The following is a 27,588-nucleotide window of genomic DNA, read 5'->3' on the forward strand; positions in this document are numbered from 1 at the left end:
TTACAGGGGCTGAGTCACTGGCTTTACTGGGGCTCTCTCATGCCGTCCCTGGAGGGGGTGCGTCACCTGAGTGGGTTGAGTCACTGATGTGGTCATCCTGTCTGGGTTGGCGGAGGTCTTTGTGGGCTATACTCAGCCTTGTCTCAGGATGGTAAGTTGGTGGCTGAAGATATCCCTCTAGTGGTGTGGGGGCTGTGCTTTGGCAAAGTGGGTGGGGTTATATCCTTCCTGTTTGGCCCTGTCCGGGGGTGTCCTCGGAGTGGGCCACAGTGTCTCCTGACCCCTCCTGTCTCAGCCTCCAGTATTTATGCTGCAGTAGTTTATGTGTCGGGGGGCTAGGGTCAGTTTGTTATATCTGGAGTACTTCTCCTGTCCTATTCGGTGTCCTGTGTGAATCTAAGTGTGCGTTCTCTAATTCTCTCCTTCTCTCTTTCTCTCTCTCAGAGGACCTGAGCCCTAGGACCATGCCCCAGGACTACCTGACATGATGACTCCTTGCTGTCCCCAGTCCACCTGGCTGTGCTGCTGCTCCAGTTTCAACTGTTCTGCCTTATTATTATTCGACCATGCTGATCATTTATGAACATTTTAACATCTTGGCCATGTTCTGTTATAATCTCCACCCGGCACAGCCAGAAGAGGACTGGCCATCCCACATATGCTCTCTCTAATTCTCTCTTTCTTTCTCTCTCTCGGAGGACCTGAGCCCTAGGACCATGCCCCAGGAATACCTGACATGATGACTCCTTGCTGTCCCCAGTCCACCTGGCTGTGCTGCTGCTCCAGTTTCAACTGTTCTGCCTTATTATTATTCGACCATGCTGATCATTTATGAACATTTGAACATCTTAGCCATGTTTTGTTATAATCTCCACCCGGCACAGCCAGAAGAGGACTGGCCACCCCACATAGCCTGGTTCCTCTCTAGGTTTCTTCCTAGGTTTTGGCCTTTTCGAGCTTTTCCTAGCCACCGTGCTTCTACACCTGCATTGCTTGCTGTTTGGGGTTTTAGGCTGGGTTTCTGTACAGCACTTTGAGATATCAGCTGATGTACGAAGGGCTATATAAATAAATTTGATTTGATTTCATTTGATGTGTTAGATATCAGTCAGCTGGAAATCAGTCAGCTGGAAATCAGTCAGTTTGGTAGTATGTTGAATTTTAGTCTGTTGAATATCAGTATGTTTGGTAGTCTGTTGGATATCACTCTGTTGGATATCAGCAAGTTTGGTAGTATGTTGGATATCAGTCTGTTGGATATCAGTCAGTTTGGTAGTATGTTTTAGTACTGCCCCTGTATTACAGTCTGAAATGTCAAGCCAAGCCTTCCAAGACAGACTGCAGTATTGATTGACTGGTACTCAGTCTAATACCCACTCTTGCAGGATCTTGCTGTCTGTGGTCTGAGGGAAGCCAAAGTCCATGACCTCGTCCATCAGCTCATACACCGTCACAAAGTTGTCACGGATACTCTCCTCCTCCAGCTCCTTAAAGTACTCCTTAAACACCTACAGATGGGCACACAGACAGACAACTTAATACAGGATCAATACAATATTCAATTGGTTGGATACAAGCAGTGTACTCCAGTAGGTACAGTTCAAGTCGGAGGTTTACATACACCTTAGCCAAATACATTTAAACTCAGTTTAAAGGATCACCACTTTATTTTAAGAATGTGAAATGTCAGAATAATAGTAGAGAGAACGATTTATTTCAGCTTTTGTGTCTTTCATCCTATTCCCCGTGGGTCAGAAGTTTACATACACTCAATTGCCTTCAAATTGTTTAACTTGGGTCAAACGTTTCAGGTAGCCTTCCACAAGCTTCCCACAATAAGTTGGGTCAATTTTGGCCCATTCCTCCTGACAGAGCTGGTGTAACTGAGTCAGGTTTGTAGGCCTCCTTGCTTGCACACGCTTTTTCAGATCTGCCCACAAATATTCTATAGGATGAGGTCAGGGCTTTGTGAAGGCCACTCCAATACCTTGACTTTGTTTTCCTTAAGCCATTTTCCACAACTTTGGAAGTATGCTTGGGGTCATTGTCTATTTGGAAGACCCATTTGGACCAAGCTTTAACTTCCTGACTGATGTCTTAAGATGTTGCTTCAATATATCCACACACTTTTCCTCTCTCATGATGCCATCTATTTTGTGAAGTGCACCAGTCCCTCCTGCAGCAAAGCACCCCCACAACATGATGTTGCCACCCCCGTGCTTCATGGTTGGGATGGTGTTCTTCAGCTTGCAAGCCTCCCCCTCTTTCATCCAAACATAATGGTCATTATGGCCAAACAGTTCAATTTTTGTTTCATGAGACCAGAGGACAATTCTTCAAAAATAACGATCTTTGTCCCCATGTGCAGTTGCAAACCATAGTCTGGCTTTTTTATGGCGGTTTTGGAGCTGTGGCTTCTTCCTTGCTGAGCGACCTTTCAGGTTATGTTGATATAGGACTCGTTTTACTGTGGGTATAGATACGTTTGTACCTTTTTCCTCAAGCATATTCACAAGGTAATTTGCTGTTGTTCTGGGATTGATTTGCACTTTTCAGACAAAAGTACGTTCATCTCCAGGAGACAGAACGCGTCTCCTTCCTAAGCGGTATGACGGCTGTGTGGTCCCATGGTGTTTATACTTGCGTACTATTGTTTGTACAGATGAACGTGGTGACTTCAGGAATTTGGAAATTGCTCCCAAGGATGAACCAGACTTGTGGAGGTCTACAATGTTTTTTCTGAGGTCTTGGCTGATTTCTTTAGATTTTCGATGATGTCAAGCTAAGAGGCACTGAGTTTGAAGGTAGTGCTGGAAATACATCAACGGGTACACCTCCAATTGACTCAAATGATGTCAATTAGCATATCAGAAGCTGCTAAAGCCATTAAATAATTTTCTGGAATTTTCCAAGCTGTTTAAAGGCACAGTCAACTTAGTGTATGTAAACTTCTGACCCACTGGAATTGTGATACAGTGAATTCTAATTAAAATAATATGTCTGTAAACAATTGTTGGAAAAATTATTTGTGTCATGCACAAAGTAGTTGTCCTAACCGATTTGCCAAAACTATAGTTTGTTAACAAGAAATTTGTGGCGCGGTTGAAAAACTACTTTAATGACTCCAACCTAAGTGTATGTAAATTTCCGACTTCAACTGTACTGTACAGTCCTGGCCAAAAGTTTTGAGAATGACACAAATATTAATTTCCACAAAGTTTGCTGCTTCATTGTCTTTAGATATTTTTGTCAGATGTTACTATGGAATACTGAAGTATAATTACAATTACAATTACTTTTCATAAGTGTCAAAGGCTTTTATTGACAATTACATGAAGTTGATACAAGGAGTCAATATTTGCAGTGTTGACCCTTCTTTTTCAAGACCTCTGCAATCCGCCCTGGCATGCTGTCAATTAACTTCTGGGCCACATCTTGACTGATGGCAGCCCATTCTTGCATAATCAATGCTTGGAGTTTGTCAACATTTGTGGGTTTTTGTTTGTCCACCCGCCTCTTGAGGATGTGTTGGTACCATTCATTATTCATGGCTGTGTTCTTAGGCAAAATTGTGAGTGAGCCCACTCCCTTGGCTGAGAAGCAACCCCACACGTGAATGGTCTCAGGATGCTTTACTGTTGGCATGACACAGGACTGATGGTAGCGCTCACCTTGTCTTCTCCGGACAAGCTTTTTTCCGGATGCCCCAAACAATCGGAAAGGGGATTCATCAGAGAAAATTACTTTACCCCAGTCCACAGCAGTCCAATCCCTGTACCTTTTGCAGAATATCAGTCTGTCCCTGATGTTTTTCCTGGAGAGAAGTGGCTTCTTTGCTGCCCTTCTTGACACCAGGCCATCCTCCAAAAGTCTTCGCCTAACTGTGCGTGCAGATGCACTCACACCTGCCTGCTGCCATTCCTGAGCAAGCTCTGTACTAGTGGTGCCCCGACCCCGCAGCTGAATCAACTTGGAGATGGTCCAGGCGCTTGCTGGACTTTCTTGGGCGTCGTGAACTATTTTAATACAGATCCCAAGAAACTACTTATCTTCAACACCTTCTTCGCAACAATTGAACCGCTCTCCTTGAAGTTCTTGATGATACGATAAATGGTTGAGTTAGGTGCAATCTTACTGGCAGCAATATCCTTGCCTGTGAAGTCCTTTTTGTGCAAAGCAATGATGACGGCACGTGTTTCCTTGCAGGTAACCATGTTTGACAGAGAAAGAACAATGATTCCAAGCACCACCTCCCTTTTGAAGCTTCCAGTCTTTTATTCGAACTCAATCAGCATGACAGAGTGATCTCCATCCTTGTCCTCATCAACACTCACACCTATGTTAACGAGAGATTCACTGACATGATGTCAGCTTTTGTGACAGGGCTGAAATGCAGTGGAAATGTTTTTTGGGGGATTCAGTTCATTGCATGGCAAAGAGGGACTTTGCAATTAATTGCAATTCATCTGATCAGTCTTCATAACATCCTGGAGTATATGCATACAAACTGAGGCAGCACTTTGAGAAAATTCATATTTGTGTCATTCTCAAAACTTTTGGCCACGACTGTATATCAGTAAAGCACACACTCACCTCCACCATTTTGTAGAGGAAGGAGTAGACCAGGGCTGCATTGGCATTCTTCTTGGTCATTGCCACCACTGAAGAATAACTTAAGAATGTACTAAAACTGTTGAACAGAAAAGTAACGGGGACACTGCTGTTTTAAAATACTTTTCACATGGAACTTTTACAACCACTGAGATGGTTGACTCATAAGATTATTTGTTCACAGCATTTCCCTACAGTTCTGAATAACATGAGATGTACAGATAAATGACATGCAGTGAGGGTGTGAACTGTGAATTGTGTGATGTGTCAGAAGCAGAGAGAGTCGTCCTGAGCATGGTAAGAGAGACAGAAGCTTGGTAACTAAGCAGTCGTCCTGAGCATGGTAAGAGAGACAGAAGCTTGGTAACCAAGCAGTCGTCCTGAGCATGGTAAGAGAGACAGAAGCTTGGTAACCAAGCAGTCGTCCTGAGCATGGTAAGAGAGACAGAAGCTTGGTAACCAAGCAGTCGTCCTGAGCATGGTATGAGAGACAGAAGCTTGTAACCAAGCAGTCGTCCTGAGCATGGTAAGAGAGACAGAAGCTTGGTAGCCAAGCAGTCGTCCTGAGCATGGTAAGAGAGACAGAAGCATGGTAACCAAGCAGTCGTCCTGAGCATGGTAAGAGAGACAGAAGCTTGGTAACCAAGCAGTCGTCCTGAGCATGGTAAGAGAGACAGAAGCTTGGTAACCAAGCAGTCGTCCTGAGCATGGTAAGAGAGACAGAAGCTTGGTAACCAAGCAGTCGTCCTGAGCATGGTAAGAGAGACAGAAGCTTGGTAACCAAGCAGTCGTCCTGAGCATGGTAAGAGAGACAGAAGCTTGGTAACCAAGCAGTCGTCCTGAGCATGGTAAGAGAGACAGAAGCTTGGTAACCAAGCAGTCGTCCTGAGCATGGTAAGAGAGACAGAAGCTTGGTAACCAAGCAGTCGTCCTGAGCATGGTAAGAGAGACAGAAGCTTGGTAACCAAGCAGTCGTCCTGAGCATGGTAAGAGAGACAGAAGCTTGGTAACCAAGCAGTCGTCCTGAGCATGGTAAGAGAGACAGAAGCTTGGTAACCAAGCAGTCGTCCTGAGCATGGTAAGAGAGACAGAAGCTTGGTAACCAAGCAGTCGTCCTGAGCATGGTATGAGAGACAGAAGCTTGTAACCAAGCAGTCGTCCTGAGCATGGTATGAGAGACAGAAGCTTGTAACCAAGCAGTCGTCCTGAGCATGGTATGAGAGACAGAAGCTTGTAACCAAGCAGTCGTCCTGAGCATGGTAAGAGAGACAGAAGCTTGGTAACCAAGCAGTCGTCCTGAGCATGGTAAGAGCATGACTGAGCAGTAACAGGAATTCCTGTTTGGACAGGATACAGTAGAGGTTTCTGTGTTTGATCCACAGGAAGTGGGCGGAGCCGTGTGTCACCAGGGGCGATGAGTCTGCGTCCTCCTCCATCCTCATCATAATGGGCATGAAGTGGTCGACCTCATTCATGTCCATGTTTCCCATGTAGTTACGACTGATCAACACCTACAGGGAAAACACATAACAGGGTGAAGATTTGTAAATAGGGTAAAGTGTTGCACACACATATAGTTATGGCATATTAACACCTGAAACCACACGACACAGAGGGCATTGTAACACATGAATGAAATTCATTTTCAATTCAATTCAGTTCATCTTTATTTAGATAGGATAGTTCACTCGGCACTGTCGGCAGCAATTCTCACCGTTATCCAGGGAGTCCATAGAGGCAGTTATGCAACAGAAGAAATTCAACAAGATCAAACATGGAGCATATGCCCTTCCCCTTGTTGTGAAGGCTCAGCAGTACGCTGTGGAAGATGTACAGCAAATGAAAGGAGCAGCAGCCTCTGCTGGGAGGCCTCTGTTTAGAAACATAAAATAACTGACAACTAATCTGGGATCACAATGCCCAATGACAGCATTGTGTAAAAAAAAAATATCTCTCTCTCACACACCACAAGATACACTGGAGTGGCCTGAGGGAACTCTCACTCACACACTCACACACACCCTTTCATTTCAACACCAATAACAAGATGAGTCAGCATTGAGAGTCGCTGGGCTGGAGCCCTCACACTCTGATAGATCAAAGCATATGCTTGAAGGATCTCACACACTGAAGCAGACCTGGGATAACTAGTTTTAGCTATGCTTTTCTGGAGAAACAAAAGATGTGACCAGAACTATTTCAATACAGATCCCAAGAAACAACTTATTTTTAAAACTATTTCAATACAGACCTGAGAAAGCAACTACATGTTTAAACTATTTGAATACGGATCGGATAAAGTAACTAAACTCAGCAAAAAAAGAAACGTCCCTTTTCCAGGACCCTGTCTTTCAAAGATAATTTGTAAAAAATCCAAATAACTTCACAGATCTTCATTGTAACGGGTTTAACACTGTGTCCCATGCTTGTTCAATGAACCATAAACAATTGATGAACATGCACCTGTGGAACGGTCGTTAAGACACTAACAGCTTACAGACGGTAGGCAATTAAGGTCACAGTTATGAAAACTTAGGACACTAAAGAGGCCTTTCTACTGACTCTGAAAAACACCAAAAGAAAGCTGCCCAGGGTCCCTGTTCATCTGCGTGAACGTGCCTTAGGCATGCTGCAAGGAGGCATGAGAACTGTAGATGTGGCCAGGGCAATAAATTGCAATGTCCGTACTGTGAGACACCTAAGACAGCACTACAGGGAGACAGGAAGGACAGCTGATCGTCCTGGCAGTGGCAGACCACGTGTAACAACACCTGCACAGGATCGGTACATCCGGACATCACACCTGCGGGACAGGTACAGGATGGTAACAACAACTGCCCGAGTTACACCAGGAACGCACAATCCCTCCATCAGTGCTCAGATTGTCCGCAATAGGCTGAGAGAGGCTGGACTGAGGGCTTGTAGGCTGTCGTAAGGCAGGTCCTCACCAGACATCACCGGCAACAACGTCCCCTTTGGGCACAAACCCACCACCGCTGGACCAGACAGGACTGGCAAAAAGTGCTCTTCACTGACGAGTCACGGATTTGTCTCACCAGGGGTGATGGTCGGATTCACGTTTATCGTCGAAGGAATAAGCGCTACACCGAGGCCTGTACTCTGGAACGGGATCGATTTGGAGGTGGAGGCTCCGTCATGGTCTGGGGCGGTATGTCACAGCATCATCGGACTGAGATAGTTGTCATTGCAGGCAATCTCAACGCTGTGTGTTACAGGGAAGACATCCTCCTCCCTCATGTGGTACCCTTCCTACAGGCTCATCCTGACATGACCCTCCATTATTTGGGGCGGCAGGGTAGCCTAGTGGTTAGAGCATTGGACTAACCGGAAGGTTAAACCCCCAAACTGACAAGGTACAAATCTGTCGTTCTGCCCCTGAACAGGCAGTTAACCCACTGTTCCTAGGCCGTCATTGAAAATAAGAATTTGTTCTTAACTGACTTGCCTAGTTAAATAAAGGTAAAATAAATACAAAATATTTAAAAATCATGACAATGCCACCAGCCATACTGCTCGTTCTGTGCGTGATTTCCTGCAAGACAGGAATGTCAGTGTTCTGCCATGGCCAGCGAAGAGCCCGGATCTCAATCCCATTGAGCATGTCTGGGACCTGTTGGATCAGAGGGTGAGGGCTAGGGCCATTCCCCCCAGAAATGTCTGGAAACTTGCAGGTGCCTTGGTGGAAGAGTGGGGTAACATCTCACAGCAAGAACTGGCAAATCTGGTGCAGTCCATGAGGAGGAGATGCACTGCAGTACTTAATGCAGCTGGTGGCCACACCAGATACTGACTGTTACTCTTGATTTTGACAAACCCTTTGTTCAGGGACACATTATTCCATTTCTGTTTGTCACATGTCTGTGGAACGTGTTCAGTTTATGTCTCAGTTGTTGAATCTTGTTATGCTCATACAAATATTTAAGTTTGCTGAAAATAAACGCAGTTGACAGTGAGAGGACTTTTGTTTTTTTTCTGAGTTTATATGTTTAAACTATTTGAATACAGATCTGAGAAAGCAACGACTTGAAACAAATATGTGAATACAGATGTTAGGAAATGACTACTTTTCAGAAACTATTGGATTGGTTGCCTTCCATTTTTAGCAGGGCTGTTTCTGGAACTGCATGTTGAAGATAGAAACAGAATGAATAGAGCACACACAATCTACTATACTATTCCAATCTATCTGAAAGTCATATTTGATCTACACAATACATTTCTATCTGAACATTTTGCTCCAGGTGTACATAATCAATTCAAACCAATTATATTTTGTACAAACAAGTTGTGACGCTCAACTACTGTATGAATCTTTCAACATGCCACTGGAAAGGTAGAAAAAGCTGCAATTCATTTTATGATACTTGAAAATACTGCAGGTATTTTATATTTGAACAAATCCATTTGCAAATAGCAAGTTGGATGCTTAGCAAAAACAACTTCAAACCTCCTTGTCGATCTGAGGGTAAGCGTTCTTGTTTCAAACAAACAATATACAATCTATAAAGGGATAGTTTGTATTCTGAATAAACCATTATTTTCCATCTACCTTGGCTGTAGTTGATTTCAAGAAGGCAGTTTTGGGATATTTAGTTTCCCTTTTGACACTTATTAGCTGTATTCTGCTACTGTTTTGAAGTTTCAAAAGTGTTCTACTCTAATGTTGAGGTGATTACATAACCCTCATTAAATTCTGGGCTATATTAAGATTCACATCTAAGAGCCCTCCAAACCATGTGCTTATGATCATATATTTGAACTAACTCAACAGGTGTAGTTTTTGATTTTTCAAATATTTGGCAGCAATCAAAACATATTTTGGGGTTTTCAAATAACTTGCATATATTCAAATACCTTTTCAAATATGATGTTTTTCTGTATTTGAATATCAAAGAAAATAGTTGCCTTTTTAGTTGACTTCCTTGAGTATTTGAAAAGTTGGTATTTTCATATTAAATACAATGTTCTTCCCAGGTCTGCACTGAAGAGGGCCCTCTGTCACACAGGATACTCCTCACACAGTGAAAGGATGTGGACAGGCTCTTCCTCTTTCTTTAGCTATAAAAGGATGGTGGAATCCCAGACAGACCGACAGACAGTTCAAAGCTTGTTGCATTTAAAGAGGAGTCTTGACGCACATGCAAGGAAACACCAAAGCTACCTGACTGTTAAGAATGTAGAGGTAAATGTCAGTGTTCAACTAATAAAATTTTGAGAATTAAAAATAACATGTTTGGCTTCTGATTAAAATGTACAGTAAACTGCCATGAAGGTTCAAGGAAATGGAAAAAGTACAAATATTGTTCAAACCCATTGTCACTGTCCCTTCATCAACACCTCCCCCTCTGTGTTAATCAAACGCATGTACCAGAACATGCCATGGCAAGTTCCTCATTCCATGTTTAAATCCCCAGACACTTTCTGCAGTCATCATGAGCTGGCAAACCTCACTCCAGCCACCTTTTTGTTTTTCATTAAACCACTTTAATGGGGAATTGTTTGATCATTTCCTTTCGTATTTGATTTACTGTAACTAAGTACTGATGTTCTACTGCCAGTATCTGTTTAACTGCCAGTATCAAATGTCTGCCAGTGTTGACTTACGTGATTAAAGTTTGACGCCACACTAATGTAGCTATGATTCTGTAGCCTCTGATGTAGTCTTCCTATCTTCTCGGGCTGGTGTTTACAGATCATTCTCCCTGTTGCAACTTGTAATTAAACCAGATTGACTATATCTGTGACCTATTTTATTCCCCTGAAAATCCCCTTTGCACAGTTTCTCTGAAACATTACATTTGTGTTATGCTAGCCTAGACTCCAGCCATTATAGGATGTTGGTCTGGTGGCGTGAGACTATTCTGCTCATTTTAAATGTGAACCTACAGACACACAGCAACTCTTAAGAGTTAGGCAGTGCCTCCTGCTACAGTGAAACAGATCTGAGAGACTGCTGCAGTGATGCTGTTACTGTTTGAGATTGAACGAGAGACATGTCTGGGAAGCTGAAATCAAGCTTGGTTCACCTTCAGTCCCACTGTTGGCTGACAACGGTAAAACACACTGACTGGCTGTAATGAGGGCCCTTAGGCCTGCTTCACACACACATCCCCTTAACTATAGGACAATTCTGCCAGGGGAAGATTGTTTGGTAACAGGATACTGGTCATTGTTAATGAGGCATTGTTTACAATCGATATGAACTACTGTCTGTATGCTCTTCAGAGGCTGACGGCACATCTCAATTAAGATAAACAGACTAGCGGTCGCTTAGGGTCAGTCTCAAAGGGCACGCTTCCTATGTGACTCACTACTTTTGACCAGAGTCTACATAAGGAATAGGGTGCCGTTTGGGAAAACTAGCTCAGTCATTTGGAGGTAAACGACCATGGAGTATCTATCCAGCTCCCAGAGGGTCTCCAAAAAACGTGCCTTTTACCTCTGAGAAGGACAGGGTTTGACAATCAAGCACACATGGCAACTCAATATTTAATCCTGAAAGATCTACAGTATCTATACATCGTGTAGTTTCACACATATTGAGACAGAAAATGTGCACTTTAAAAGTAGTGTACACTCATCCAGAATTGCAGGTGCAGGGTACACAAAGTAAAGAATAGACACTGCACCCTGATGAATGCTCCCGCTGTTTACATTTGATCAATTAAAGAGCTGGGGAGAATTCATTAGTGTGCTGGTGGCCATTTAACTTTCAAGTGAAGTCAGAGTACAAAACAAAGCAGGCATTTATCAGCATAATAATATATTTCAAAGACAGAGATTTTGAAACATTCACTTGAACAGTACAGCATAAAGCCACATTCATAACATCTCACTACTACAAACCAGTGTGTTGATACACTGCCTGTATACAGCCACTCTAGTCTCCAAGAGACAGACAACCAGTGTGCTGATACACTGCCTGTATACAGCCACTCTAGTCTCCAAGAGACAGACAACCAATGAAACAGCTACATTGGAAGCATGTCTGTTTGCCCTCCAGCCAGGGAGCAGCTGGGGCTTTCACTACAGCCCAGCCTGGGTCAGAGGTATTGGATTGCTCCCAGGGCAAGGAGAGAAAGGCTTTAATCAGCACTATCAGGGATGCAGGCAAGGGCCTATGAGATGGTAATCTTTCCCCCTGACACCTTCAGGCACTGGTGGGGCCTTTTGTACTTTCTCTACAATATTATTAACATGACCATCCAAATAAGGAAAGTCCGGTTTGGTGTGATTAGACTATACTCTGAGGTGCGTTCAGTTCGCCTGAACGTTTGCTACGCTATGGAATGGTTTGTACTGAATGACATGTTTCTCCAAAACATTGTTGTAAGTTTGAACAGACTTTGAGGTATGTTTTCTCCTATTTGGTGGGTGTGGCGCAGTGTGGCTTGAAGCAATAAGTGACTTATTTAAAGGGCAGTGGCCATGCTGACTGTGTCCAACAACCCAACCGTTTACGTTCAGTTGAACGTTCCAGAACATAAAAACGTACTGAACGCAGCCCTGCTGTCTGAGCTGGCTTGATTTGACCAGGTACTCCAGACTTTATTAATGGTTTGTTTGTATGCAAACAAATGAATGTAGGCTATTATTGCATGTTAATGATATATATGTTAGTAAATTACACAGTTAGCAACTTTGTAAACATTCTGTCAGTCTAATAAGAAATACGAGCACAGAACAAGAGAAAAGGTTGCCTGACCAGTCTGCCAGGTAAAGCCTAATATTGAATAGGCATGGTGCACTTTGGTGTTGCAGAACAAGTTTGACCAGGAATGTTTCTATTCACAACACCGGAGCCATATTCATTAGGTCTTCCAAACGAAACGAGGAGGTTACCTACCGGAATTTGTCCAACTGAAACGTTTAGCAACAGATTCGGCGTAATGAATACACCTCAGCGATGTCTTCACTACGAACCAAACAGATCCAAACGGAACGAAACGGGGAGGGACCTACCTACATTTGTCCAATAGAAACTCAAATTTTCGGACTACTGACTGCACTGCTGCTACACTGTAACCTGCCCGACAACAGTCCATCGTCTTCTGTGAATGGTTGTATGTGAATGCGCTATAATTTGACAATAAATTATTTCCAATTTTAGAAGAGGCACATATAAACCATCTGGGGTTCAGAGATCCCTGGAGTAGATTGCTATTTCTCTGGCAACAAACGTGAAATATATAATTGATCCGATCACAAAGTGGAATGCCTATGTGGTCAATGCCTACTGTGGTATGAGGGCAGGTTTCCCAGGTGTATTCGACAAAAGCAAGGTAGCGAATTTTTTTTTCTAAAGATCAACTGGGTTTGAAATGGGGTGGATTTTGGTCATTGAACAAAAATATAAAAGTGTCAAGTGTTGGTTGTATGTTTCATGAGCGGAAATAAAATATCCCAGAAATTGTCCACACACACAAAAAGCTTATTTCTCTGAAAGTTTGTGCATACATTTGTTTACATCCCTGTTAGTGAGCGTTTCTCCTTCTCCATGATAATCCATCCATCTGACAGTTGTGGCATATCAAGAGGCATACTAAGCATGGTCATTACGTAAGTGCACCTTGTGCTGGGGACAATAAAGGGCAACTCTCAAATCTGCAGTTTTGTCACACAGCACAATTCCACAGATGTCTCAAGTTTTGAGGGTGCGTACAATTGGCATGCTGACTGCAGGAATATTCACCAGACCTGTTGCCAGAGAATTGTTTTAGAGAATTTGGCAGTATGTCTAACTGGCCTCACACTGCAGACCATCCCAGGACCTCCACATCTGTCTTCTTCACCTGCGGGATCGTTTGAGACCAGCCACCCAGACAGCTAATGAAACTGGCTTTCCACAACCAAAGAATTTCTGCACAAATTGTCAGAAACCTTCTCTGGGAAGCTCGTCTGCATGCTCATCGTCCTCACTAAGGACTTGACCTGACTGCATTTCGGCGTCGTAACCAACTTCTGTGGGTAAATAGTCACCTTCGATGGCCACTGGCACGCTGTAGAAGTGTACTTTTCACGGATTAATAACAGTTTCAACTGTACCAGGTAGACGGCAGCTAGTGTTTATGGCGTCGTGTGGGTGAGCGGTTTGCTGATGTCAATGTTGTGAACAGAGAGCCCCATGGTGGTGGTGGGGTTATGGTATGGGCAGGCATAAGCTACGGACAATGGACACAATTGCATTTTATCGACGGCAATTTGAATGCACAGAGAAACCGTGATGAAATCCTGAGGCCCATTGTCGTGCCATTCATTCGCCGCCATCACTTCATGTTTCAGCACAGCCCCATGTCGCAAGGTTCTGTACACAATTCCTGGAAGCTGAAAATGAAATGTCCCAGTTCTTCCATGGCCTACATTCTCACTAGACATGTCACCTATTGAGCATGTTTGGGATGCTCTGGATTGACGTGTACAACGACATGTACGACATCGTGTTCCAGTTCCCACCAATATCCAGCAACTTCGCACAGCCATTGAAGAGAAGTGTGACAACATTCCACAGGCCACAATCAACAGCCTGATCAACTCTATGCAAAGGAGATGAGTCACGCTTGCATGAGGCAAATGGTGGTCACACCAGACACTGACTGGTTTTCTGATCCACACCCCTACTTTTTTTTTAAAGGCATCTGTGACCAACAGATGCATATCTGTATTCCCAGTCATGTGAAATCCATAGATTAGGGTCTAATTCACTTATTTCAATTGACTGATTTCATTATATGAATTGTAACTCAGTAAAATATTTGAAATTGTTGCATGTAGTGTTTATATTTGTGTTTGGTATATAAGCTCCACTCCACATTTAATTCTAAATTTATACTGCTTGCTAAATATTTTGTTTAAACAAAAAACATGTATTTGCAGGATAATGATTGGCCTGACTTTCAAGAATGCCTGAATTGCTATGCCTCGATTTCCTGGTTGGTTGGCAAGTTTCACCATCCAATTATTTCAGATCTAAAAGAGTGCAACTTTCACCATGGTCCATTATTGTAATTCTATCCATTCTTGCTTTCGCGAATGGATAGACATTAAACGGATAGGGAGGGCATGCAGGCTGTCGCCCATGTATTAATGCGCAATTTGCCTAAATGGGTAATCAAAACACATCAACCACTGCATTTTTTGTCGATTTCTTTTTTTAGGTGTGACGTCATTACGTCCAGCTGTTTTCATCGACACAAGATAGTTCAATGGAAACACCTTCGCAGACAATTGTAGAATCTATTTTCTATGCGAACTTTCTTAAATGTCGACAACAAAAAAATCACTGCACAAGCTATTGTAAACATAGCTAGTGACGAATTCTGAGAAACAAATACATTTAGTTGTAAATATTAAAAGATAAACAAATATGTAATTTTCCAATAGCCTGCCCTACCGCTCTTTCATTTTCTTATGTGCGCTTTTACGCATGGATTTCTGCGCTACACTGGCAGATGCAGGCGCTGTTGATCGATGCGAACTAGTCTTCCTTAAAACCGCAACAGCAACGCAAGACTAATCGATGTCAAACTATAAACTTATCCGCCAGTGCCACGTAGACTGTCAAGTCTCAACTTACCTTTCCTTTAAGGTCCAGGATGAATATAGCAGACGCCGACATCCTAATAAACTAATAGCACAAAAAATATAAATATTTGACGTTGAATATCCCTTACAACATTTCATTCAGTGCATCTCCCATCTCACGCGCTGTTGTCTAATGCACGCCACTGCTCTTTCCGGGTAGTATTTCGTCGTCAGACCTGTCAAGCAGCTTTCAACGCAACAGAGCATGCAAAACCAATCCTACATCAATTATTAGGTCTACATATGGTATCGATTCTCTTCTATTCTGCTTAAGTTATGCATAGGCTACTATCAGGCGTGTTTGTCTATTGTACTATATAAAGCATTACATTATCATAGATCGACGCATATGCCTAACTGTTTCAAGATAATTGTATGTATTTTTCTACAGAAAGAAAAACAGGTGCCCTATTGAATTTGAAAACGTTTTATTTTATCTACAAATGTAACAAAATGGAGTGCAGGCACACCCAAATAACATCAAATGCATTGGTAAAACTTAAAAAATCTAACTCAGAAACAAATTGATTATTTGACCCACTTTAAATAATAATTTTCAAACAAATTTATATCAAAGTCTGTACCAACAGTCAGCCCAATTTTGAAATCCATTGAAAGACACAGGCAAAGGTGCCCTATTGCGGAGCTAAATTTAGTTATTGCTCTTATCAGTTTTGTATTAATCTGTCTCTGGACTGTTTTCTCCCTCTAAAGATTATGGAAATAGACATGCTTATGTTTAATATCTGCATTGGCCCCAATCAGTGTCCAAATAGGCTAGTGACCCCTCTCCCTCTCTCTCTTCCCTCTCTCATTCTCTCCCCTCTCTTTCCACCTTCTACCTTTCTTCCTAGCCAATGGTAAAGTCCATCCCATCCTCTTCCTCCTCTTCCTCCACTTCAAGTGCCCTCTTAGCCCTCTCCCTCTCGCTGGCTTGTATGTAGTTATCCTCTATGAAGCCATCATCATCTTCCTCATCCTCTATGTCAATCTCTCCCTGGGGGACAGCAGCAGGGTGGGGGCTCTGTGCCTGTCCCCCATGGTTGTACATAGAGAAGCCCACCTCCAGACTGTTGGGGTCACACTGGCTGGCTGTGTCCTGCTCGGTCAGACGGGTGTGGCGATAGCTGGCTAGGTAGCGGCGGACCAGCTGGCATTTGGCCAGGCTGGCGATGAGGAGGGAGAGGGAGATTGCCGTCACAAGGACTGCCACCAAGTATTGCCAACTGTGGGAGGGGCGGCTCTGACCAGGCGACGCTGTGCCTGTTAGGCAAGAGGGGAATAGGTTTTACTGTTCAAATCATTATTATGAATTACATCACAGCTATAACAGCCAAGACCGCTTGAGTAAGCATCAAAGAATTCTATGACAGCTGATAAATATGATATGACTTAACTACATATAAATGAGATGATATGAGGCAGAAGTAAGTTGTTATGAGATCCTTACCATTAGCTGTAGTCATTGTGTTCGTTGGAGTTGTGTTGGGATGTTCACGGACATTCGCCAACAGTTTTCTATGAGATGGTCTTCTGATTCCTGTCGACAAATCATCAGAGCCACGCTCAAGCTCTTGGTTCCCATGGAAATCCAGGAAGGATATAGTTACTATATCTCGAGTGGAGACAGACAGGGGGACTCGCAGTCTGTTGTGCCCCAAAAACAGCTTCCCTAACCTGGGTAAACCATGCAGAGCTCCAGCCTCTATGGAAGTCAATTGGCAGCCACTGAGGTCTAGTGTATGCAGGGAGGGGAGGCTGCAGAGGTTGTCTTTCCCCAGCAGAGGGAGGTAGTTGCCTGAGAGATTGAGGGTAACCAGCTTATCCAACCTCTGTAGTTGTCTGAGGTGTTGAGGGTTAGTTAAGTTGAGGTGATTCTGGGAGAGGTCCAGTGTGGTTGCATTGTCCCATATCTCTGTTGGAAAATGAGCCAGTTTCCTCCAACTGCAGTTAAATGATGCCTTGGGGAAGAGATGGACAAGATTGGTCAAGCCAACCCTTCCCATGTTGTGGTTGCAATTTAGCAAGAATCAAGAAGTGTAAAATTAACTTTATGATTTTTGGAAGTTTCTCCCTAAAGCCATTATATGGGTAAATAAAAAATGTGGTGTTAGTAAATTAATTAGGAGTCTCTGCAACTGTCTGGTGTGGATAAATAAATATTCCATGTAACTTTAAAACGAAAGATAAAGAAAAACATCTAATGTATAACAAATAAAGTTGTGAACAACAAATCAATTCGCTCAAAGAGAGCCCCAATCTTGACATAATTCTTATGTTGATATCCTGTAACGAATCAGACTCCACTCCCAGATGTAACATTATCTTATGATCAACAACAGGGAAACTGTCTCAAACAGGAAATTCCCCACAGTGTTTTCCTCACGTGACTGCTTGGAACTGAACAATGGCAAGAAAAAGAGGAGAAGAAAATGGGGAGAAGAAGAAAGCTGTGTGTCTTTCTTACCGTGCCAGTATTGACAGTACACGGGCCAACAGTGCGACTCTGAAGCATGCTCCCGCTAACTGTTCCCCAGAAACACAAAACCACACACAGGCCGTGGCCCCAGGACCCCATGGTTCCCCCGCTTCCTGTAGGAATCACAGATGGACAGACAAAGACTAAGTATTAATCAGACTGACAAATGAGTCACAACTAAGTATTAATCAAACTGACACAACTAAAATTGCATTGAAAAATAATAACAAGATAACCAGAACTGAATTGAGAAATAATAACCAGAACTGAATTGAGAAATAATAACCAGAACTGAATTGAGAATTAATAACCAGAACTGAATTGAGAAATAATAACTAGATAACCAGAACTGAATTGAGAAATAATAACTAGATAACCAGAACTGAATTGAGAAATAATAACCAGAACTGAATTGAGAAATAATAACTCGATAACCAGAACTGAATTGAGAAATAATAACAAGAACGGAATTGATAAATAATAACCAGAACTGATTGAGAAATAATAACTAGATAACCAGAACTGAACTGATAAATAATAACCAGAACTGAATTGAGAAATAATAACCACAACTGAATTGAGAAATAATAACTGAACTGCATTGAGAAATAATAACTAGATAACTAGAACTGCATTGAGACAAGTGTTTTAATTCATACTTTATCCTCTGGGAATTCATTCTACATCTTGTTTCATATGTTTATAACCCCAAATAAATTCAATTTTATTCACTGTGCCCAGACTCATTGGGCCTGTGACCTTACTGACATAGGCCCCCAACAAGTTATGTGACCTGCCCAGGAAAAATGACCGGCCCTAAAATACACCAGAATCGTGTTGAAATATAAACAGTTTTTTGACATAACTAAAACCAGTGACCTCTTATACTCTTCTGTTAGCAAATGTGCTTAATTTACATTTGTTTGCATGCAGTGTTGACTCATTATGTTATATACAGATCCGCAGACTCATTGCACATTCTGAAGATTGTCTATTGGCATGTTCTCACAAAGACAAGAGTACCAGTTTAGTGTTCCCACATGTTTTGTACATTTTCTATGCAGGGGTGTGTACACATTTTCTATACAATAAAAAGTAGATTTAAAGCATTTAGTTAAAGACTGAAGAGCTCTTTCACACACATTAACAATAGCTTTTGTTCTGCAGATTGCTTTTATGCTGTTCTTCTCACGTCTGTGACTGTGTATCTTTCTTCTCTCTTTGTTTTTTAATCTGATCCCGGCCTGAGTCCTCTTGGCACCAAAGAGATTTTTCACAGAGGGGGCCTACTGGCTGGTTGCTCTGCCATTAGGCTTCTTCTCCTCTCCTCCTTCTGCTATTAAGCTCAGCATGGTTAGCTGTAAAGACCCGAATGGGGATCTCTTAATCTCTTCCTGTCCTCGCACAGTAAAGGCACAACAACACCATGCCTGGGAGCTATGGGAAGCCCAGGAGCCCACAAGAGGCTGTGTGTAGTAGCCCACTGGACACAGACGTCAGTACAAAGTCTTGTTTTAATTTACATTTGGTTGTCAACAAACGTGAATTCAACATAAAATCAACAGAACATTTCACAATGTCATTGGATTTAGGTTAAAAACACTAAATTCTCTTATGTTGCTGACTTTTTCAAATCCAATCAGTTTTCCATGTTGATTCAACGTCATCACATTGAATGTTTTGGTTGAAATGACATAGAAACAATGTTGATTCAACCAGTTTTTACACTGTGCACCTGGCGACCTGGTTAGCGTGCACTGCGCCCGGCCCGCCACAGGAGTCACTAGTGCGCGATGAGACAAGGATATCCCTACCGGCCAAGCCTTCCCTAACCCGGACGACACTAGGCCAATTGTGTGTCGCCCCACAGACCTCCCGGTCTCAGCCGGCTGCGACAGTGCCTGGGCGCAAACCCAGATGCAGTGCCCTAGACCACTGCGCCACCCGGGAGGCTTCCAAGCTTTTTAAAGGCACAGTCAACTTAGTGTATGTAAACTTCTGACCCACTGGAATTGTGAGTGAATTATAAGTGAATTATAAATGAAATAATCTGTCTGTAAACAATTGTCGGAAAAATTACTTGTGTCATGCACGAAGTAGATGTCCTAACCGACCAAAACTATAGTTTAGCTTGCCAAAACTATAGTTTGTTAACAAGACATTTGTGGAGTGGTTAAAAAATGAGTTTTAATGACTCCAACCTAAGTGTATGTAAACTTCCGACTTCAACTGTAGATGTTGTTTTTTTTTTGCTCTAGGACGCCCACAGGCCTCACAAGACTCCGCTGAAGGTACCCCGGTACCAGTTGAAAAAACTAATGGGAAGTACACTTATGTACACAAAGTATGTGGACCCTCTTTCAAATGAGTGGATTCTGCCATTTCAGCCCCACCCGTTGCTGACAGGTGTATAAAATTGAGCACACAGCCATGCAATCTCCATAGACAAACACTGGCAGTATATTGTCCCGTACTAAAGAGCTCAGGGACTTTCAACGTGGCACCGTCATACGATGCCACCTTACCAATAAGTCAGTTCATCAAATTTCTGCCCTACTAGAGCCTCCCATGTCAACTGTAAGTGCTGTTACTGTGGAGTGGAAACGTCTAGGAGCAACAACGGCTCAGCCGCAAAGTGGTAGGCCACACAGCTCACAGAACGGGAGCTCTGAGTGCTGAAGCGCGTAGCACGTAAAAACTGTCTGTCCTCGGTTGCAACACTCACTACTGAGTTTCAAACTGTCTCTGAAAGCAATGTCAGCACAGGAGCTGTTCTTCGGCAGCTTCTTGAAATGGGTTAATCATGGCCGAGTAGCCGGACACATGCCTAAGATCACCATGTGCAATGCCAAGGGTCGGCTGGAGTGGTGTAAATCTTGCCGCCATTGGACTCTGGAGCAGTGGAAACGCGTTCTCTGGAGTGATGAATCACGCTTCAACATGCCCCAATGTGTAGTGCCTACTGTAATGTTTGGTGGAATAAGAATAATGGTCTGGGGCTGTTTTCATGGTTGGTGCTAGGCTCCTTAGTTCAAGTGAAGGTAAATCTTAACGCTAATGCATACAATGACATTCTATATGATTATGTGCTTCCAACTTTGTGGCAACAGTTTGGGGAAGGTCCTTTCCTGTTTCAGCATGACAATGCCCCTGTGCACAAAGCGAGGTCCATACAGAAATGGTTTATCGAGATTGGTGTGGAAGAACTTGACTGGCCAGCACAGAGCCCTGACCTCAACCCCATCAAACACCTTTGGGATGAATTTTAACACTGACTGCGAGCCAGGCCTAATCGCCCAACATCAGTGCACAACCTTACTAATGCTCTTGTGGCTGAATTGGAGCAAGTCCCAGCAGCAATGTCCCAACATCTAGTGAAAAGCTGTTATAGCAGCAACAGGGGGACCAACTCCATATTTATACCCATGATTTTTTAATTAAATGTTCGACGAGCAGGTGTCCACATACTTTGGGCCATGTTGTGTATATGTGGAGACTGTTTCATGACAAAAAATAAGGGGTTAAAATGCATGTACAAATGTAATAAAATGTTTCTGAGAGATATAGGACCGATACTTCAGAACAAACTTCCTTTAGATTCTTTGGGGGACTATCTGTTTTTCCATGTGGTGAATGTGTTATTCAATTTGTTTGTATGGGCTAATAGCAGTAAGGCCAAATTAACATTTTCATCACATAAGGTTTTAATATGATTTTTTGTACTTCAAGGGGTCTTAAAATTCAAAATCAAATAGCTAATGATCCTTGGTATGACCTTCTTAAAACAATTCCATATAGCTTAGTAGAACCCTCCACCGGCTTAGACTGTTGTGGGTTAATGAGTTTCACATCTGCAACTCTGTTAATCCCACAGCAAGTCATAAACAAAGCAACTGGCAATAGGCACAATCCTTTCTAACATTTGTTTAAAAGCCTACACAGTGTCAGCAATAGAGCCAAGCAACTCCTAGAAACAAATACACCAGATACTAATATCTTCAGCTTTAGAGGTTAGTGGGATCAAAGAGTAATGCATTGGACAGACCTTTAGCTTACTGCGTCTCCTTGTTAATGTAACTAGACCTCACCACATCATCCTCCCCGAATTATCAATGTTTTACATTATTATCAAGACGTTGGCTGTCGAAGGTTTAGCCTTATTTGATCAAAACAGCGAATGTTGGGTAACAACATGTGGGCACGACTGCCTGGCTGAGCAACATGCATCCTTATATCCATTTCTCTCTCATTCATCTACTTTCATGGTATTATATCTCGTAAATAGCCGTCAAAACATAATTACTGATGTACTGTAGTTGAGATTGGTCAAAGGGTTGTTTGCATTTGGTTATTATACTAGTATGTCATAGAAATATACCAACATACTGTATTACCATAACCACAGTACTAAATGATCAATAAGAGAATCGGGAGGTCATATGATCTCAGTGTTGACAAATGGAAACAGCCCCAAAGGTTAACATTTAGAGAAATTCCGCTCATTAGAAGTGTCCTACCTGGCCAGCCTGGTCTGTATGTACCTGAAACCCAGGTAACAATATGTCCTCTTCCTTATAGCTCACATTAATGCAGCATTGTCACTGTAAGTTTGTATTACGCCTTTGCTATAAAATGGAGGCTTGGTGTGCAAAGGTTGAAAGGGGTGCGTTCACCTCAATCGTGTTCTGAAGGACTTACGTTAATGAGTAACTTTGTAACTACATAGGTGTTCTCGCCTCTCCCTCCTACTTTCCCTTGCCTTTATCCAATGGTACTACACCAGACATGATCAGAATCGATAGTCAATTCAATAACAACATGGTTGCTATAAAATGACATGCTTTGTCCTCCCTTATGTCACAATGTTTATACACAATAGTAGTCAGTATCACACAGAACACTGTTCCTGTTATCTGGGTTCACAGCTGAGAACCCATGTTATTTACACGGCATTACACATTCACATTTACACAGTCAGGATATGATATAGCACAGACGCTACTGCACATTTAATAAAGCGCACCCCACAGACACATTTTGCTTTGCTCTTATAAAACCACCCTATCTCTGAAAACGTCTGGATCTGAGAGAGGGAAACAGACAAGATACATGTGAAGCGTTTTTTGTTTACTTAAGATGTTCGGGCCTTGAGGGAGAGAGAGCGGCCTTCTGCAACCCTTGGAAGGAAAAGAGGGGGATCCAGAAAACAATAGGGCCACATCCTGTCCTGCTCTCTGCGCCGAACCTGCACTATGCACTCCAGGCCTCCAATCCTCTTGTGCTTCTAACACGTTCCTAAGAGGCCTCGGCTCGTTAGGGGAGGCAGATGGCAGGACAGCAGGGTCATAGTCATTAGGCGCCAAACGGAGGGACTACCTGAACTGTTCTAGTAAGAAATGCTTGCTTTTGTCTTCTATTGCAAAACAATTTGCTACTGTGTGCACTAAGGAACATGACCCTGCAAACTGGCCACTCAGCAGTGAAGGAGTCGTGGGGTTTCCCACCCGTACCTCCAGGGACTCATGCTGTTTGTCCCAGTGGTATGGCAGTTGAGGTCAGTGGTCAAGCTCCCTCTGTAAGACAGCTGTGATGGCCTCACTGCCTCTGTAAAGCAGGGGAAATAACAACACGTGTGTACAGTACAGTACATTACAATGGAGAGGGGGACAGGGAGAGGCTAGAACACAAACAATCCAGCAGACAGTCTGGGCTGTTTTTTTTTAGGCACTTAGAATGTCATTAAGGGACTTCTGTTTTTCACTGTTCAGCCTGGTCTCATAGACTAGATGTAACATAGTAAAAGTAAATCCGGGACACTGAAATGAGTTTGATATGTTACTGTTGGTATGGTTACAAGCCAAAAACAAAAGGAGGATGGTATGCCACAGTGGATTGGTGGGTGTGTAACGCAAACGTCCAGCAACCCAAAGGTTGCGTGTTTGAATCTCATCACAGACAACTTCAGCATTTTAACTAATTAGCAACTTTGGTAATACTTTTTAGCTACTTTGCACCTACTAGCATGTTAGCTAACCCTTCCTCTAACCTTATCCCCTATTCTAGCTAACGTTAGCCGCCTAGCTAATGTTAGCATTAGCTGCCTAGCTAACGTTAGCGTTAGCCACAGCAAATTGGAATTTGTAACATATCATACAAAACGGAGTGAGACTGATTTAAATTTGCCATGCTACGTCCAGGTTGTGCTGTCTGGATATTAGATTGTCTCCCACATATTACACAACAGGTGAAGACACATAATGTTCTTTATTTTCTCTATTTTAGGTGCCTAAGGTCATAACTGCTAGTTCTGTTACATTTCAATTGCTTGACTTCATTATCCAAAAGCTAGTCTGGAGTTTGGAAAGACAAATTTAGATCTTTGACATTTGTATTCAATTGCAAGAACATTCACTTTCTTTTTGAGGTGGAAACCGCCAGAAACTGTGGGCTCTGTGAGGAAAGTGATTTGTCCAAGTGATGTGTTAATAAATTATTTCTATCACTTCAGTGTTTGGCTTGGGTTCTTCACCCAGTGTGTGAACTAGCAGGCTATAACAATAGTCTGATGCAAAGTAGAAACCCACTGGGAAGCATTGGGGGACACAACAGTACCCACACATAGGATTGAGTGGACTCACACTTCATAGGACTGGGTAGCCCTCAGATATAAAAGAGCTTTAATCACCCTTCTGCATAGTAACACAATAGGAAAAGAGATCTGTATCTGCATCTCTGTAGTAAACCCCACAGCAGGTGTCGAACCTGGGCTACCTCATACATCCTGATGATACACATCTAGGTAGCTTGTCAAACAGTAAAACACAAGGCATATCAGGACATCAAACAGGCTTCTGCAGAAAACTGCACATTAGATTAGATACCAGAGCAAGGACTGTCTGTGCATCAGCACGCATCACTATTAATACAGCACACTCTTCTTAAATCGCTGGCTTGGGTGGAAGCACTCCATGCTGGGTCGGTGGCGACCGTCCACAGCTCCAGCTGTTTTCCCCCACTGGCTGATGAGAACTACATAGTCCCTGCTCCAGCTGCTTTCCCCACTGGCTGATGGGAAGTATAGTCCCTGCTCCCTGGGCCGTGGGCAGAGGGCTGAGCAAACACCCCGAAGGCAGACAGGAGACACATAGGCTTTCCTGTCTATGCCTTTGCTCCAGGCTGCCTCTGGGTGCACGCTGGGTGATTCCTGCCCCACGCTCCAGCCACTTCCTGAACACATATCAGCTCCAGCAGCACTACTTCCTGTGCTCAAGCTGACGAACATAGCTCATGGTTTTGTCTCTCTCACTCTCACTTGCTTGCTGCTCATTTCACCTCCCTCTTTGTAACATCAGACATGATTTTCTCTCCCGTTTTAATACATCTGTGTTTTCTTCCAAAGAATCAAGCTCTGTCTTTGTCTAATTCTCTGGGCTGTTGTATATACCCTACCACCTCCTATATTGTATATACTGTACCTCCTCCTAAATGTACAGTATATACCGTAGCTTCTCCTATATTTCTATACAGTACCTCTTATATTTATATACTGTACCTTCTCCTATATTTATATACTGTACCTTCTCCTATATTTATATACTGTACCTTCTCCTACATTTATATACTCTACCTCCTCTATGTGGATATATTTAAGCAACATCGGAAGACATCAGTCAGGAAGTTCAAATTAGGTCAAAAATGGGTCTTTCAAATGGACAATGACCCCAAGCATACTCCCAAAGTTGTGGCAAAATGGCTTAAGGACAACAAAGTCAAGGTATTGTAGTGGCCATCACAAAGCCCTGACCTCAATCCTATAGAAAATTTGTGGGCAGAACGGAAAAAGCGTGTGCGAGCAAGGAGACCTTACAAACCTGACTCAGTTACACCAGCTCTGTCAGGAGGAATGGGCCAAAATTCACCCAACTTATTGTGGGAAGCTTGTGGAAGGCTACCTGAAACGTTTGACCCAAGTTAAACAATTTAAAGGCAATGCTACCAAATACTAATTGAATGTATGTAAACTTCTGACCCACTGGGAATGTGATGAAAGAAATCAAATCTGAAATAAATCATTCTCTCTACTATTATTCTGACATTTCTCATTCTTAAAATAAAGTGGTGATCCTGACTGACCTAAGACCTGGACTTTTTACTAGGAGTAAATGTCAGGAATTGTGAAGAACTGAGTTTAAATGTATTTGGCTAAGGTGTATGTAAACTTCGAACTTCAACTGTAGATGCAACGTGTAAGGTGAAATAAAAGATTCGAGAAATGTTCCACACGCACAAAAAGCTTATTTCTCTCAAATGTTGTGCATGTTGACTGCAGGAATGTCCACCAGAGCCACCTACAACATCGTTTTAGAGAATTTGGCAGTATGACCAACTGGCCTTACAACCGCAGACCACGTGTAACCATGCCAACCCAAGACCTCCACATCTGGCTTCTTCACCTGCGGGACCGTCAGAAGGGGAGGGCTGAGGACTATTTCCATCTTTGATAAAGCCGTTTTGTAGGTTAAAACTCATTCTAAATGGCTGGGCCTGGCTTCCACGTGAGTGGACCTTTACCCTCCCAGGCCCACCAATGGCTGCACCCCTGCCCAGTCATGTGAAATCCATAGATTAGGGCCTAATTAATTTATTTAAATTTACTGATTTCCTTATATGAACTGTAACTCAGTAAAATCTTTGAAACTGTTGAATGTCGTGTTTCTATTTGCACCTCCACTTTCATAGTTTGATCTGTTGATTTTCCATAATGTCAACAGGGGAGTTTTGGGTGGTGTGTGTTTGCCTGCATGTTTTTGAAAGTTTGTGAGTGTTCCTGAAAGTACATGCTTTTGAGCGTGTATCAGCCTCCTGAGGTTGAAGAGGCGCTGTTGTGCCTTCTTCACCACACTGTCTGTGTGGGTGGACCATTTCAGTTTGTCAGTGATGTGTACGCCGAGGAAGTTGAAGCTTTCCACCTTCTCCACTGCTGTCCCCGTCGATGTGGATAGGGGGGTGCTCCCTCTGCTGTTTCCTGAAGTCCACGATAATCTCCTTTGTTTTGTTGACGTTTGAGTGAGAGGTTATTATCCTGGTATTTTCCTGACATTTTTTTGTCAATGCAGACATGAGTGTATGGTCTGTGTAGATTCAGGTATGTACAGCAGGAACAACCGAACTCTGTGCCCTGCTCCACAGGGAAGCCCCTGTTTGGTGCTCTTTTTCCCTGGAACTATGGGTCAACCCTGTTCGAGAGCTGGTGCAGGACCAATGGCTACCCATCTTCCCCTTCCTCATCCTCACTCTCATCCAATCATCTCCCCTGCCCTACCCTCAAACCATTCTCCCCGTCTGCCTCACCCTCAACCGGGGCAGCAGCTGGGGGCTGCCACAGGCTTTATGAGGATCATGTTGTCTTTCCAGATCAGGACAGACAAAGGGAATGAGGGTACGGCTGGAAACACGGCACTCAGTTCCAAACACATAGACCAATATTGTCGGGCCAATTTCCACTCAACTGACACACATGGAGAGGGTGTAGAATGGTTTCTTATGGAGAGAAGCCAGTATGAATCCACTGCACTGTGTCAGTCCTTTTAGAGATCACTGAACTGAAGATATACACTTTCATATTGATTGATTGTATCAATTATTACTAATGTGTGGGTGGCAATGGGTTGTGGAGTAAATGTACTGCCAATTACTTCATTGGAAGCATTTGAAACAAGTTTACAAGCTGTCTAGTAAATCAAGCGGAAGAAAAACACGAATGCATCTTGTGTTTCTACAGCAGGGAAATACTGGGTTTGGGTATCAGATGGCCATAGAAGGGATACAGCTTTTTGTCAAATGAATGTCCATTTTATTTAGCATTTTAGCTAACCCTAACCCCTTTCCTAACCTAA

General features: G+C 43.0%; 2 protein-coding genes and 1 long non-coding RNA gene across 4 annotated transcripts in view; 1 reads left to right on the forward strand and 2 right to left on the reverse strand.

Moving 5' to 3' along the window:
• The window catches only part of ap1m3 (adaptor related protein complex 1 subunit mu 3), a 42,161-nt gene extending 26,781 nt beyond the window's left edge, over positions 1-15,380 (reverse strand). The window contains exons 1-4 of one of the 2 annotated variants that reach the window (XM_036978660.1): positions 15,206-15,380; positions 5,966-6,122; positions 4,594-4,661; positions 1,378-1,508 (exon numbers count right to left, since the gene is read on the reverse strand). In XM_036978660.1, coding sequence (XP_036834555.1) covers positions 1,378-1,508; positions 4,594-4,661; positions 5,966-6,122; positions 15,206-15,247 — 398 coding nt within the window. In that variant the 5' untranslated portion in view covers positions 15,248-15,380. Of the gene's footprint in view, positions 1-1,377; positions 1,509-4,593; positions 4,662-5,965; positions 6,123-12,478; positions 12,580-15,205 lie in introns of those variants that run through there. The other variant, XM_036978661.1, reaches the window with a different exon arrangement.
• LOC118964681 lies at positions 8,900-9,847 on the forward strand. Its single transcript, XR_005051886.1, has 2 exons — positions 8,900-9,097; positions 9,607-9,847. It is a non-coding gene; the product is annotated as an uncharacterized LOC118964681 (long non-coding RNA).
• Positions 15,381-15,624: 244 nt separating the features above from the next.
• c5h1orf210 (chromosome 5 C1orf210 homolog) lies at positions 15,625-22,360 on the reverse strand. The gene is made up of 4 exons (XM_036978662.1): positions 22,210-22,360; positions 17,681-17,805; positions 16,664-17,174; positions 15,625-16,476 (listed from the first exon to the last, which is right to left on the reverse strand). The coding sequence occupies exons 2-4, from the start codon at positions 17,789-17,791 to the stop codon at positions 16,064-16,066; spliced, it is 1,035 nt and encodes a 344-aa protein (XP_036834557.1). The 5' UTR covers positions 17,792-17,805; positions 22,210-22,360; the 3' UTR covers positions 15,625-16,063.
• Between the last annotated feature and the right edge of the window lie 5,228 nt (positions 22,361-27,588).

The sequence above is a fragment of the Oncorhynchus mykiss genome, chromosome 5, assembly GCF_013265735.2.
Source record: "Oncorhynchus mykiss isolate Arlee chromosome 5, USDA_OmykA_1.1, whole genome shotgun sequence".
In the NCBI taxonomy this organism is placed as follows: domain Eukaryota; kingdom Metazoa; phylum Chordata; class Actinopteri; order Salmoniformes; family Salmonidae; genus Oncorhynchus; species Oncorhynchus mykiss.

Coding starts and splice junctions, on each gene's coding strand:
- c5h1orf210 (XM_036978662.1), bottom strand. CDS start 17,791: ATGGGGTCCTGGGGCCACGGCCTGTGTGTGGTTTTGTGTTTCTGGGGA. Junction 17,175..17,680: donor GTACTGTCAATACTGGCACG/GTAAGAAAGACA, acceptor CTCTTCCCCAAG/GCATCATTTAACTGCAGTTG. Junction 16,477..16,663: donor CACAATGACTACAGCTAATG/GTAAGGATCTCA, acceptor CTTGCCTAACAG/GCACAGCGTCGCCTGGTCAG.